Here is a 13,112-nt window from a genome sequence, read left to right on the forward strand (position 1 = left end):
ACAGGCTTCTGTGCCAATATAAAGAAGCAAAACAAAACCAATCAATCTGGAGCCAAATGATTCACACCTGAGTCACTTCTGAGCTAAACAACACTGAAAAACTTCACGCAACAATGGCTTGTTTTCCTGGCAACCGTTCAGAAATTTCACCAAGGTCAAGCAGGGCTATGGCCTTCCCACTGCTGAAAGGCAGCTGGGTCCAGGGGAGAGTGTCAAACTGGGGGCTTGGTGGTGAGTCACAATGGTGCCCTTTAGTAATGGATACTTGCTGGATTTAGAAAATCAAAATACAGGATGTCCTCTTCCATTTAAATTTTAGACAAGTCGCCGATAGCTTTTAGCCTGTCCAGAATGTTGCATGGCAACACATGTGGTTTACCCACAATTCAAGTGTGCATAGGCATCAAAGTCTCACCTAGCAGCCCTAGCAAAGGGAGACTTAATCTAGATTTTTTTTTTAAAGGAAAGACATTCTTGTAAAGATTTATTTATTTATTTTGTATATGAGTACACTGTAGCTGTCTTCTGACACACCAGAAGAGGGCATCGGATTCCATTATAGGTGGTTGTGAGCCACCATGTGGTTGCTGGGATTTGAACTCAGGACCTCTGGAAGAGCAGTTGGTGCTCTTAACCACTGAGCCATCTCTCCAGCCCCCTTAATCTAGATTTTTCCTTTCCTTTTCTTTTCTTTTCCTTTTGAATGGTTGTCTTCTAAAGCCAAAATGTATAATTATTAAGTCTGACTTCTACCTCTCCATTATCAGAAAAGCAGTAAACTTAAAAACTTACAAAGCTATTTCTTCCTTGATTTATAAGACAAAACTTCCCAAGTGTCCATTCCAATGTCAGGCACTACCATAGGGGACTGAAAATTTAATCTCAAGAACCCTGACAGCAAAAGATGAAGTCAGATGTTAAGGCATCCAAGGAAATCATACGTAACATTTTAAGGATAGATTTGATTCAACCCTTATGAACATACGACGCTATACCGGTCTCCAGTCGGACAACTGCCTGCTTCTCAAAAAATGTCAACAGCTTTAACTTCCAACGCAAAAGGGAATGAGGCTATAACTTAGAGGTTCCCTTCTCTCTAATTAAGCTTCTCAGTTTGGGGGACTGTTTGAAAGTCAAAACAGTATAGGGAGAGTTGGGAGGGGGTGAGACATTTCAAACAGCCTCATGCCAAGTCCTCACAGCTCAGACCCTTTGCTTCTCCATCTCTAGTGCCTGTGGGGCTAAGTCAAAGCTCAGGAGGCCAGAGGTGATTTCTATGGGTCAGGTAGGCAATTTTGAGTTGACCTGAATCCAGTAGTCAAAAGTCTATTGGCAAGAAGGTGAATAGCATACGTTTTAACAAAGCTCTAAAGTCAGGTTGGGAAAAAGAAGGGTTTCAGCAGGAGGTGGGGATGCGAGATGGAGAGACTACGATGAGAGTATGGTATACATGCTTGAAACTGTGAACACATACATCTTTTTTTTTTTAAAGCCAAGAATATTGTGAAATCTGAGAACAATGTTGCCTCATTTAAAAGCTGCTTCCATCAGTCAAAATCTTGACACGGTCGATGCCCCTAAATTCTGCTGGGAAGTCTGAAGGGGTGGCTCGAAGACTTTGCTAAGTGTGAGCATGAGGGTAGAGTTTTGAAGCTCTCTCCCTGCTATCTAAAGGACGGGGAGTAGGTTAATGTGAGCCGGGAGTTGAGGTGGTAAAAGGGTGACCCCGTGCGGGTCTAGATATTCGGGAGCGATGGTTGTGCAACTCCACCAACACTAAAACGCAATGAATTGTATCCTTTAGGTGAGTTCGTTTTATACTATGAAATTAAATCACAGTTTAAAATAATAAGCTGAGCATGGCAGGGCCCACCTGTAAACCCAACACTAGGAAGGTTGATGAAGGAGGATCCAGAGTTTGAGGCCAGCCGTGGCTCCGAGTAAGGGCTTATCTGTTTTAGTTAGGGTTTTATTGCTGTGAAAAGACACCGTGACCAAGTCAACTCTTATAGGGGAAACATTTAATGGGGTGGCTCACAGTGTCAGAGGTTCTTTCCATTATCATCATGGTAGGAAGCATGGCCTCAAGCAGGCGGACATGGTGCTGGAGCCAAGTGTTGTTCATCTTGACCCAAAGGCTGCCAGGAGGGGACTGTCTTCTGCAGATGCCAGGAGGAGGCTCTCTTTCACATGGGGCAGTGCTTGAGCATAGGACCTCAAAGCCCACCCCCACAGTGATGCACTTCCTCTAATAAGGCCATACCTCCTAATAGTGCCACTTCTCATGGGCCAAGAATATTCAAACCACCACACTATCTCAAGGAAATAAACAACCAAAATAAAAAGGAAAGTTGGTCAGGGAGAAATCCCCATAAAGGCAGTAGGCCAAGTGCTTTGAGCTGAAGAGAAGGCTGATTACAAGATTAAAAGTATAATCATGGTGTGCAAATTGTTTCTCTCATTTCCATAACAAAAAATTATTTTATCTGACAATTGAGGGTACAATCTATCATAGCTAGGGAGTCAGGGCACCAGGAGAAGGAAGTGGTCGGTCACTGTGGTGAACATAGAATGGGAGTCATAAGCTTGTATATTTGGATGCTTGGTCTGCAGTTGATAGAATTGTTTGGGAAGAATTAGAAGATGATGTGGCCTTGTTGGAGGAGGTGTGGCCTTGTTGGAGGAGGTGAGTTACTGGAGTGGGCTTGGAGGTTTCAAAATCCCATGTCATTCCCAGATAGTTATTGCCTTTCTGCCTCCAATCTGTGGATTGGGATTTAAGTCCTCAGCTACTGCCTCAGTGTTGTGCCCGCCTGCCTGCTGCCTTGCTCCCTGCCATGATGATCATAGACTCTAACCCTCAGGAACCATGAGCCCCAGTAAATGTTTTCATTTATAAGTAGCCTTGATCATGTAGACTCTTCACAGCCATGGAAAAGTAACTATCAGACTCAGAAGGAGAGAGAGAAGAAGTCTGGTACTCAGCCTGTCTCTTTTTCATTCAGTTTAGGACCCCAGCCCACAAGATAGGACTACTCCCCTTTAGGGTAATTCTTCCCACTAGGTTGAACTTTTCCTGGAAACATCCCCACAGATGCACACAGAGGTTGTTTCCAAGGGGATTCCAGTTGAGAATGAAGATTAATCATCACCCAGGGAGAATGGAATAGAGAGCCCTGAACTAACACACGTGCCTCAGTGCACATCTGGAAGAGCATTCATCCCAGCTAACTGTGCCCCAGGAAAGGTTTCATTTCAAACAATGCCACACGCTACATAATCATCACAGAGCATGTGACAGTTCGGGTACACATGTGACAGTGGTTCTGTAAAGATTATAACATAGCTGAAGAACTCCTGTCACCTGCAGATGTTGTCGTCTGTGGTCACTCTTCTAAGTATAGCGAAGCTCACAACTAACGCCGATGCACACACCTAACACACTGCCAGTTGCACAATTGCACGCACACACTCAATTAGGTGTCATAAGCAACAGACAACTGTTTCTGGCTCACTTACTATATTATTCCTTTTATAATTTCTGCACTCCTGGCTGAAAAAAAAAGCTCATTGTAAAGCACTGTAGTGAACCGGAATGAAACAGTGCAATGGATATGGGTTCAGTGCTGATCCACCGGGCAAGGTAACTACAGCAAGAGTAAAGATACTGCTTTTAGTCTTTCTCATGTTTCTTTCTGTGTGTGTGTGTGTGTGTGTGTGTGTGTGTGAGAGAGAGAGAGAGAGAGAGAGAGAGAGAGAGAGAGAGAGAGAGAGAAGCAGAGAAGCACATGCAGGTATTCTGGCCACATGGGAACATTGGATTCCCATGAACTAGCGTTTCAGATGCTTATGAGTCAACCGGTTTGGGTGCTGGGAACTGAACCCAGATCCTATGTAAGAGCAGACAGGGATACTCTTTACTGCTGACCCATGTCTCTACTCCCTCTACCTTATATTCCTATATTTAGCGAGGAAGATACTTTAAATTTAAAATTCCCACTCTCCATAGAAAGCAATCTTCTATTTAAAGAAAAAAAATGGCATGTACAATGGTTAAGGGCATGAACTTGGGGTCAGAGCTATACTTAGAGATAATTTCTATTAACAATTAAATATGAAATCTGTACTGTCTGGTTTTGTGTGTCAACCTGACACGAGCTGGAGTTATCACAGAGAAAGGAGCCTCCCTTGAGGAACTGCCTCCATGAGACCCAGCTGTAAGGCAATTTCTCAATTAGTGATGGGGGGGAGGACCCAGCCCATTGTGGGCGGTGCTGTCCCTGGACTGGTGGTCTTGGGTTCTATAAGAAAGCAGAGCAAGCCAGGGGAAGCAAGCCAGTAAAAAACATCCCTCCATGGCCTCTGCATCAGCTCCTGCTTCCTGACCTGCTTGAGTTCCAGTCCTGACTTCCTTTGGTGATGAACAACAATGTGTTAGTATAAACTGAATAAACCCTTTCCTCCCTAACTTGCTTCTTGGTCATGGTGTTTGTGCAGAAATAAAAACCCTGACTAAGACAAGATCTTGTATATATTTCTGCATTTCTGTGTTGTGTAACCTCCAAGATTAAAACATTTCATCCTTAGGTCCTTAAGCTAAGCAACTCCAAAGAGCTTCAGGAAGTCCCTGAAACTGGCCATATTTACTAGGCCTCTCCCTCCTGGAGTAAGCAGAGTCAAGTTGCAAAGAAGACTCTCAGACAAGCTGAGCTGCAAAAGACTCTCCCACCAGACCAGCTATCTGGAAAAGACAGGAACCACCCAGCTGCCCAGGAGAGGTTTAGAGCAACTGAAGCATCTGGAAAGGAAACCTGTTAAACTGACTGCAGGCTATGTAGTGTGCTCCAAGTTCCCAGCTTTTGTGAGCTGTCACCCATTCTGGGTGGGTTTTAGTGATGCAGCTGTCTTTGAATCATTTCTGCTCCTGTAAGTGACCCCTCACCCATATTCCTGTAAGCAATCCCAATAGAATTCGTTGGCTCGATAAACTGGACTTTGGTGGTCTCTGTACTTTGGTCTGACAAAGGTTCCCTATCTGGGTGCATAGATGTTCATGTTTCAACACCCCAGGAAAAGTTTTGCAAAATAACATCTGTAAGGCTTTCTTCTTCTTAAAAAAAAAAAAACCAAGCATGAAAAGACATGGCTGAATACAGTTGTTATTAAGAGACACCACTGCAGGCGACATGATCTATCAGTACCTAAAATGATGCTTGGGCAGGATGCATCGTTCAAGACCAACACAAATAGAAATAATGCTATTAAACTGAAAGCCAGCCTCAGAGAGATCAATCTGCATGCTATTTCTTACACGCAAAATCTAGACTTAAAAGCCATATGTGCATCTACACACATTTGTGTGTGTTTACACATATGCGTGTAAGACATGCAATTGGAAAGGGGATTGAGGGAAGGAAGAAAGGGATCCTAACAGAGCCAAGGCATCATAGAGTAATGGAAATTTGTGGGGAGAAAGGGGAAAGGGATACTAGCTTGACCGATGGAAGGGTGCCAGCAAGGAGAAGGGAGAGGAGAATGGAGGAGAATACGGTCTAACGTGTATGAAGATGCCGTGATGAAACACAGAACGTTGCGTTCTAATCTAGTAAATAAATAATAAACAAAAAAACCCCGAACAGGTCAGAGGCTCGTTTAGACAAATTTCAGGCATCTGATTTCTTAATCCCAGATGGACCCGTAGAGAAATGAAATCCAGGTCTTGGGCTGTGCTCTCTCAGTTCCAGATCACGTTCTGGTGCAAGCCTGACTCTAGTTTGATCTCTACCCTGGATTTATTTTGGAAGCACACAAGGGTGTCCAGACAAAACCACAACATCCTGTGCTCCTCGCTGCTGGGGTCATCATTCTCAGGAACAACAACAGCTGGGCTGAAAAGGCCAATGGGGAATGAGTGAGAGCAAGTCTGCCCCCTGCACCAGGCTGGAGGACACCCCTGTGCAATCTCCATCTGGAAGACCGAGAATCAGCTTTGTTGCAAAGACCTGGGAAGATAGCCTTCTTCAAAATAAGCAAGCCATAAGAAATCAACATCCTGGAAGCTTTCCTTGGAGATCCTAACAAGCCCCCAAATATGAAAATAAGCAATGGTTTGACTGACCGTTATAACTTAGACCCTGCCCAAACACACACATAAACAGAGGCACACAACTCCATCACCAAAGAGCTACAGAGGCTCTGAAAATTAGGCAAAGTATGCATTATGCACTCCAGCTGCTTTCCAAACATCCTGAGGACATATCGCTGCCCCTGTGTGTTCACAGCAGGCCCTTCACTGACTAGAAGACCCCACGAACTCTGGGAAACTTGTCCCACATAGTTAAAGGCTAGAAAAAACTTCCCTCTGAAGTTATGATTAGTGATTTATTAAATTTGAAAGCATTCTCCATCCTTCGTGGGTAGCAGTTTTATTGTCTAATGTGAAGATGTTAGTGTTACATAATATTCAAGAGGCGTTAGAGTAGATCCTGCAAAGAGAAAAGGGTTGACTGGAAACAGATCAACCTCGAAAGGCACTTAATATGTTTTAAGATGTCTAGAGAAAACCAATAAATATAACTACCATAATAATGGTAATAATAAAACAGTAATTACTAAGGCCAAAGGATTCTGTACAACAGTGCTTCAAAGTAGCCTGAGTTAGCCTTTGCCCCTGCTGCACAGAGGTGGGAGCCCTGTTTCCTGTCATTGCAATAATTTCCTTCTGGTTTATACCAATATTGAAGAAAAATCTACAAGCCACGTAATTACCACCCACAGGACAAGAGGACGAAGGGTGTTAGTTCCTGCCATTTCTGAATATCAGACACTTTGACAACAGTTTGGGTCCAGATCGTTCTTGTGTTAACACGTGCCTGTTCTGGACTCTCCTAGCAGGCACTTGTACTTAACTCAGAGTCTATGCTTTTACCTGTTCAGTTACTTTCCCATTGTTCTCAATGTCACAGGTTCCTGAAATTTTGTCACTCCAAACCTGGTGTGATACTTGACCACCTTGTTATTTGATTCACAAATAATAGGTTTCACAGTCAGCTGTCCTCGTGTGTTAAGTATAGAGTGTTCAATACAAACTGTTACTTGGAATTAATGATGATTAAAAATTGATCTTTGAGGGTTGGGGATTTAGCTCAGTGGTAGAGCACTTGCCTAGCAAGCGCAAGGCCCTGGGTTCGGTCCCCAGCTCCGAAAAAAAGAAAAAAGAAAAAAAAAAGAAAAAGAAAGAAGAAAAAAATTGATCTTTGTTTCCTGAATGCATGAATGAATAGGTCTCTGTTTCTTGTGCCTTCTTTTGGGACCCTTTCCTTCTGTTTGTTTGGTTTTATTTAATCTTATTCTAATGTGTGGGTTTTGTTTTGTCTTATATTATATTTTATGGTTATCCCATAGAAGACTTTTTGTAATGAGAGACAGAAAGGAGGTGGATCTGGATAGAAGGGAAAGTGGGGAGAAGCTGGGAGAAGTAGAGGGAAGGAGAAACATAATCAGGATATATTATGTGGGAGAAAAAAATCTATTTTCAATGAAAGAAAAAAATAAAATACATAGAAATATACATAATGTATGTGGCAGCTTCTGCATCTGTTTACCATCTTGAATCTTTCATAATCACTTCAGTCAATTCAATGCTATTTTTTAAAGATTGATTGATTGATTGATATGAGTACACTATAGCTTTCTTCAGACCCACCAGCAGAGGGCATTGAATCTCATTACAGATGGTTGTGAGCCACCATGTGGTTGCTGGGATTTGAACTCAGGACCTCCGGAAGTGCAGTCAGTGCTCTTAACCAATGAGCCATCTCTCTGGCCCCTCAATGCTATTTTTTAAAAAATGAAAATTCAAGCAAAACCTGAAACTTTTCTTCTACAGACAGAGTTAAAACGTGTCTGTTTCATATCATCTACTGGTCAGAACAGTCTTTTTTCAGTTCTGAGTATGGAGTCTTCGACCTCATGCACACCAGGAACATCTATTTCTCTGGGCTGTATCCTAGCTGACCTCTGAATTTCCATTTTGGAAGTCACACTGTGTTGTCCAGTCTAGCTTCGATTTTACTCTACAGTTCAGGCTAAGCTTTCAAATCCCCCACTGTAGCCTCCTAAACAGCTGGGATCGTAGGTGAGAGCCACCAGGCTGGCTCCAACCATAGTTTTCTTTATTTAATCGTGGAAAGAATATAACATTGTTAACTATTTAAACACAGAGTGGAGGACTGGAGAGATCGCTCAGCAGTTAAGAGCCCCGACTGCTCTTCCAGAGGTCCTGAGTTCAATTCCCAGCAACCACATGGTGGCTCACAACCATCTGTAATGGGATTTGATGCCCTCTTCTGGTGTGTCTGAAGACAGTCACAGTGTACTATATACACAAAATAAATAATTCTGAAGAAGAGGAGGAGAAGGAGGAAGAAGAAGAAAGGAAGGGTAAAGAAGAGGAAGGGGAGAAAGAAGAAGGAGGAGGAAGAAGAGGAGGAGGAAGAGGAAGAGGAGGAGGAGGAAGAGGAAGAGGAGGAGGAGGAGGAAGAGGAGGAGGAGAAGAAGAAGAAGAAGAAGAAGAGGAGGAGGAGGAGGAGGAGGAGGAGGAGGAGGAGGAGGAGGAAGAAGAAGAAGAAGAAGAAGAAGAAGAAGAAGAAGAAGAAGAAGAAGAAGAAGAAGAAGAAGAAGAAGAAGAAGAAGAAGAAGAAGAAGAAAAGGAGGGTGAGGAGGAGGCAGAAGAGGAAGAAGAGGAAAAGGAGGTGGAAGGGGGAGGAAGTGGGAGGAAGATTGGGATGGGAAAGGGGTTGGAACAGTTCAAAGCAGAGTTTTCTACTAACTTTTTTTTATTGAATAAACATCTCTTTTTAACATTTTTTTACATCCCCACTGCAGTTTCCCCACCCTCCTCTCCTCTCAGTACCCCCCCATCTCCCCACCCCTCACCCACTCCCCTTCAGTTTCTCTTCAGACAAAGGCAGGCGTTCCATGGATCTCAGGCAGCCATGGCAAAGGCAGGCCTTCCATGGATCTCAGGCAGCCGTGGCACCTTCTTTCTTAATGCCAAGGCAGCCCAGTGGGGGAAAGATTCCCAAAGGAGGCAAAAGAGTCAGAGACAGACCCTGCTGCCACTGTCATGAGTCCCACGAGAAGACCAAGCTACACAACTGTAACATACACAAAGGGTCTAAGTCAGTCCCATGCATGCTCCCTGGTTAGAGGCTCAGTCTCTGTGAGCCCCTGCAGGCCCAGGTTGGTCGACTCTGTGGGTTTTCTTGAGGTTGACTAACATTTTGAAAGCCATGGCTTCCAATCCATTCACCATAAAAAAAAGAGATTTTTATTAAATATATGTAAATTATTAAATATAAAATCATAACCCTATGCTCTTAATATAAAAAGTCATTGTTTTATATAACTTTCTAGTCTCCTGCTCTACTGGACTTATTTACTATTATCATGAATGGTGATATGTTTTGTCTCCCCCCTCCATCATGTGATAAATCACTTTAGATCATCGCATATTAGTAATTGCTCCTATATCACTAAATATTTAGACTGATGAGATGTTTTGTCTGATATATACTATCAGACTGCTTCCTGGATGCAATATTCTCAATATTTTAGGAGTTTTACATACAATCAGTTCCTCAGAGTACGGTTACAATGTTAAAAGTCTAAAATTCTTATTCATCTCTTGATGGTATCTGAGTCTTTAAAAATACACACACACACACACACACACACACACACACACACACACACACACACACACACACACACAGAGTCTTGTCTTTGCTTTGTGACTTTCTTTCAATTCCCACCAGGGGCGCCATTTCTTTTACAGAGTTCTTGAAACCCAACTTCCAGCTTTGAGCATCCCATAAGATCAGAGCAATGGCAGTGGCGCAACTCACCTTCCGCCTTCCCGCTGCCTTTCTTCCTGCTGTTGTGAAGGGGCAGCACTTCCAAGGACGTGATACCCGACCGCTCCAGAATGTTCACCTCCACAGTCAGCCTCCCCACCAGCTGCTGTGGGCGCACGCTAATGATATGCTCGTATTTCCCCAGCCTCCTCTGCAGAAGTTCTTCATAACTGAGGAAGAAGGCAGCTTTGTCCTTGCTGGGAATCACTAAAGAAGCTTTGAACATGTCCGTCCCCTTCTCCCTGTTAGGAAGCAAATCATAGACCACAGTTAAGCAGTTCGGTTCTTGGTTAGCTTTCTCTTCTCCGGCCGCTGCCACCTGGGGAGCCCCCACCACAGACTCCCACTGCATGGACTGAGCCGCTCCCATTGCTGTGCCTTCTCCGCGTGGTGGATAAGAATCTCTGAAACCGTGAGCCAAAATAAATCCTTCCTCTCTTCAGCTGCTTCTCTGTAAGGTTTGTTTGTATCCTGCCAAAGGCCAAACAATATTAAGTGGGAGAGAACGTCTGCCATCCTTAGCTCTACTCAGACAGAGCCAAGGGTATGCTAAAGAGAATAGTTAGAGGGTGAGCTGCTAGAAGAGTAAGTTTGGTCAAAATGTGAATAGCGGTAGAGGTGTGGCCATATTTTACATAATTCTAAAACATCATGTGATTTGCACCTTGGTGAAGGTATTTGTCAGGAAATAAAATCAGTATGGCTGTGAAAGTTATAAAACTACTACCCATTGCAAATGTTTGCAGGACTCGGGGTTCAGGCTGTCTGCTTTGAGGTGGCAGAACATCGGCAGTGCTGAAGAGATTCAAGGACATTCTAGCAAAACTTGTGTGTTGGGGTGTGGTGGCGGTGGTGGCAGACTCCATTTAAACAAGAATTCTACACTCAGCAGAGCATTCTGGAAGAAGCTGCAGGAAAGAAGAAACTCAAACTGTCTGGAGGAATCTCAGCAAAACTCAGCTGTGAATTCAGGAGGATACATCAGAAACGGAACAACCAAAGGAACCAGACAGGGGAGACCATTCCAGTCCACAACACGAATGGTTCACTGAGGTAATTGGCTCACTGTACTCCTTCCCAAAAACTGGAAAGAGATACAAATATGGAGTCAGGAAAATTTCGTTCCGCACTAAGCAGATCAAACGAAAAGGAACTGACAGCCAAGCCCGTTGAAGCAAAAACTTCAGAACATGGAGTTTCTGCTGATGGAGGAAACATGGGGCAGGAATGGTATTAGATCATTGTCATTAGTAAAACCAGATTGGATTATGCAAGACATTGGAGAATAACTCAAAATTCAAAGGGGAAGGGCTTTTTTAAATCTTAAATTCCATACATAGCCAAAATGTCAAGCCAGGCCTCAGAAAGCTTGGCCATGATTCACTGGTGCTGAGAAAGTTACTTCAGACTATACTTTCAACAAAGGCAAAGACCATTAAAGAGTAGGAAGTTGTAGAATTAAAGAAGTAACAAAACCAACTCAGAACAAAAGGGGGATTCCAGAGTAAATGCTTTCCAGCAAAATGACAAAAGCAAAAGCAGTATAATGTGTGGCCAGCACCCAGCTGTGAAGTCAGAATTTAGCCTGATCTTCCTGATCTTTAGCTGATGCTGGCCAGGCGCCCAGTGTGACTGGATGTCACTTCACATGAAGCTCAGTTATAGTTCCTTGTCTTGTTATCATGTCAAACAAATTATGTGTCTTAGCAGATGTTACCAGGCACAAAATTAATTTCTAGCTCCTAAGAAACAAGAAAAGCAACTAAAACACCAGGATTTACAGTCCAACTAAATTAAACGCTGCCATCATTTTGAGCAATTCTGATTAAGACAACTTGAGACACAGCTGTGGTTCAGCAGAGTGAGATTTTAATAACTTGCTGACCAAAGGAGATGGCATCCAAAGACACTAGGTACAGCGTCCCACCAAACAGAAATGGTGCCTTAGGATTGCGGGAAGGGGGAGGGGAGAGGGTAGATAAAAGTTCAATGAGGAATTGTTTGAACAGACTCAAAACAAGCAGAGCTGTGTGCAAAACCATTAATGTCACCTTGACTGGAGTGCTTCAAGGTCCTGTGTCCTTGGGAACTCTGGTGTTAGGTTAAATATATAGAGCTGTTTATCCTTATGTGAATATCCCTTATCTAGCGCTCTGGCTTGGTTTCCTTTTTAGAGTGTACCCAAGACTCATAGCTTCCATTCTGGAGGACAGCATTTCTGACCACCAGGCCCCACGATCTTTGAGAACTAGTTTCCCCAAACCACGGCCTTTTATGCATGAACAGTATCAGATTTACAAAGACACAACCTTTTGTCTAGATATTAAAATGACTTTTCTGCAAAAGGAAAAGAACCCTTCCAATGGGAGCAGTAAAGGCGGAAATAAATCTTTGTGTACTAGATAGAACCGATCGGTATCAATATTTCAAGGAATTCTGGGATTGAAAAGATGGCTCAGTGGGTAAAGTGCTTACTGAATAAACTCAAGGACTTGACTTCAAGTCCCTAGCACGGACAGAGGAGACAGGTAATGTCACACTCACCTATAATTCTAGCATGGGGTTGGAGAGTCAGGCGTCTCCTTGAGCTATCACTGGCTAGCTGGTCTAGCCAAAACAGCAAGTTTCAGGTTCAGTGAGAAATTACTTCCCTAAAACTAAGGTGGGGAGTGGTAGAGGTGGCTACCTGAAGTCATGCTCTGGCCTTCTCACACTAACGGGTGAATGCATGCACGTGTGCGCACATGCACACACACACACACACACACACACACACACTCCACTCACGCATAAATGTGTGTATACACACATAAGAACGTAGGTTATTTATTAGTTTAGAAACATGTAACAAAGATCATCTTAGGCTGGATTGCATATATTAATAATTTGAAGGATGCAAAAACAAGTTATATATAACAATAAATGTGTACAGTAACTACGGAAAGGCAGAGTGAAAGGCGGATACTGGAAGCAAAAGAAAATAACGTATAAAGTTTAGGCTTTAAGAAGAAAGTATTATACATTTTCTTCACAGCCGAGAGAGATTGTAGATAATGCTTTATTCTTTTTAACAAATCAAGAAACATCATAGAGTTGGGAGGTACCTATAAAGACAACTATACAATTTTTATAATAGATATTGTAGAAAGTAAGAGGGAGGCATGGGTACAGTAAACATTTCTTCTTATTATAAAT

General features: G+C 43.1%; 1 protein-coding gene across 2 annotated transcripts in view; it reads right to left on the reverse strand.

Moving 5' to 3' along the window:
• Nucleotides 1-13,112, reverse strand: part of Itih5 (inter-alpha-trypsin inhibitor heavy chain 5) — a 102,502-nt gene that overhangs the window by 60,383 nt on the left and 29,007 nt on the right. For both annotated transcript variants that reach the window (NM_001432324.1, XM_087591539.1), the window contains 1 exon segment: nt 9,909-10,159. In NM_001432324.1, the coding sequence (NP_001419253.1) occupies nt 9,909-10,159 (251 nt within the window).

The sequence above is a fragment of the Rattus norvegicus genome, chromosome 17 (genome assembly GCF_021556685.1).
Source record: "Rattus norvegicus strain SHRSP/BbbUtx chromosome 17, alternate assembly SHRSP_T2T, whole genome shotgun sequence".
NCBI lineage: Eukaryota > Metazoa > Chordata > Mammalia > Rodentia > Muridae > Rattus > Rattus norvegicus.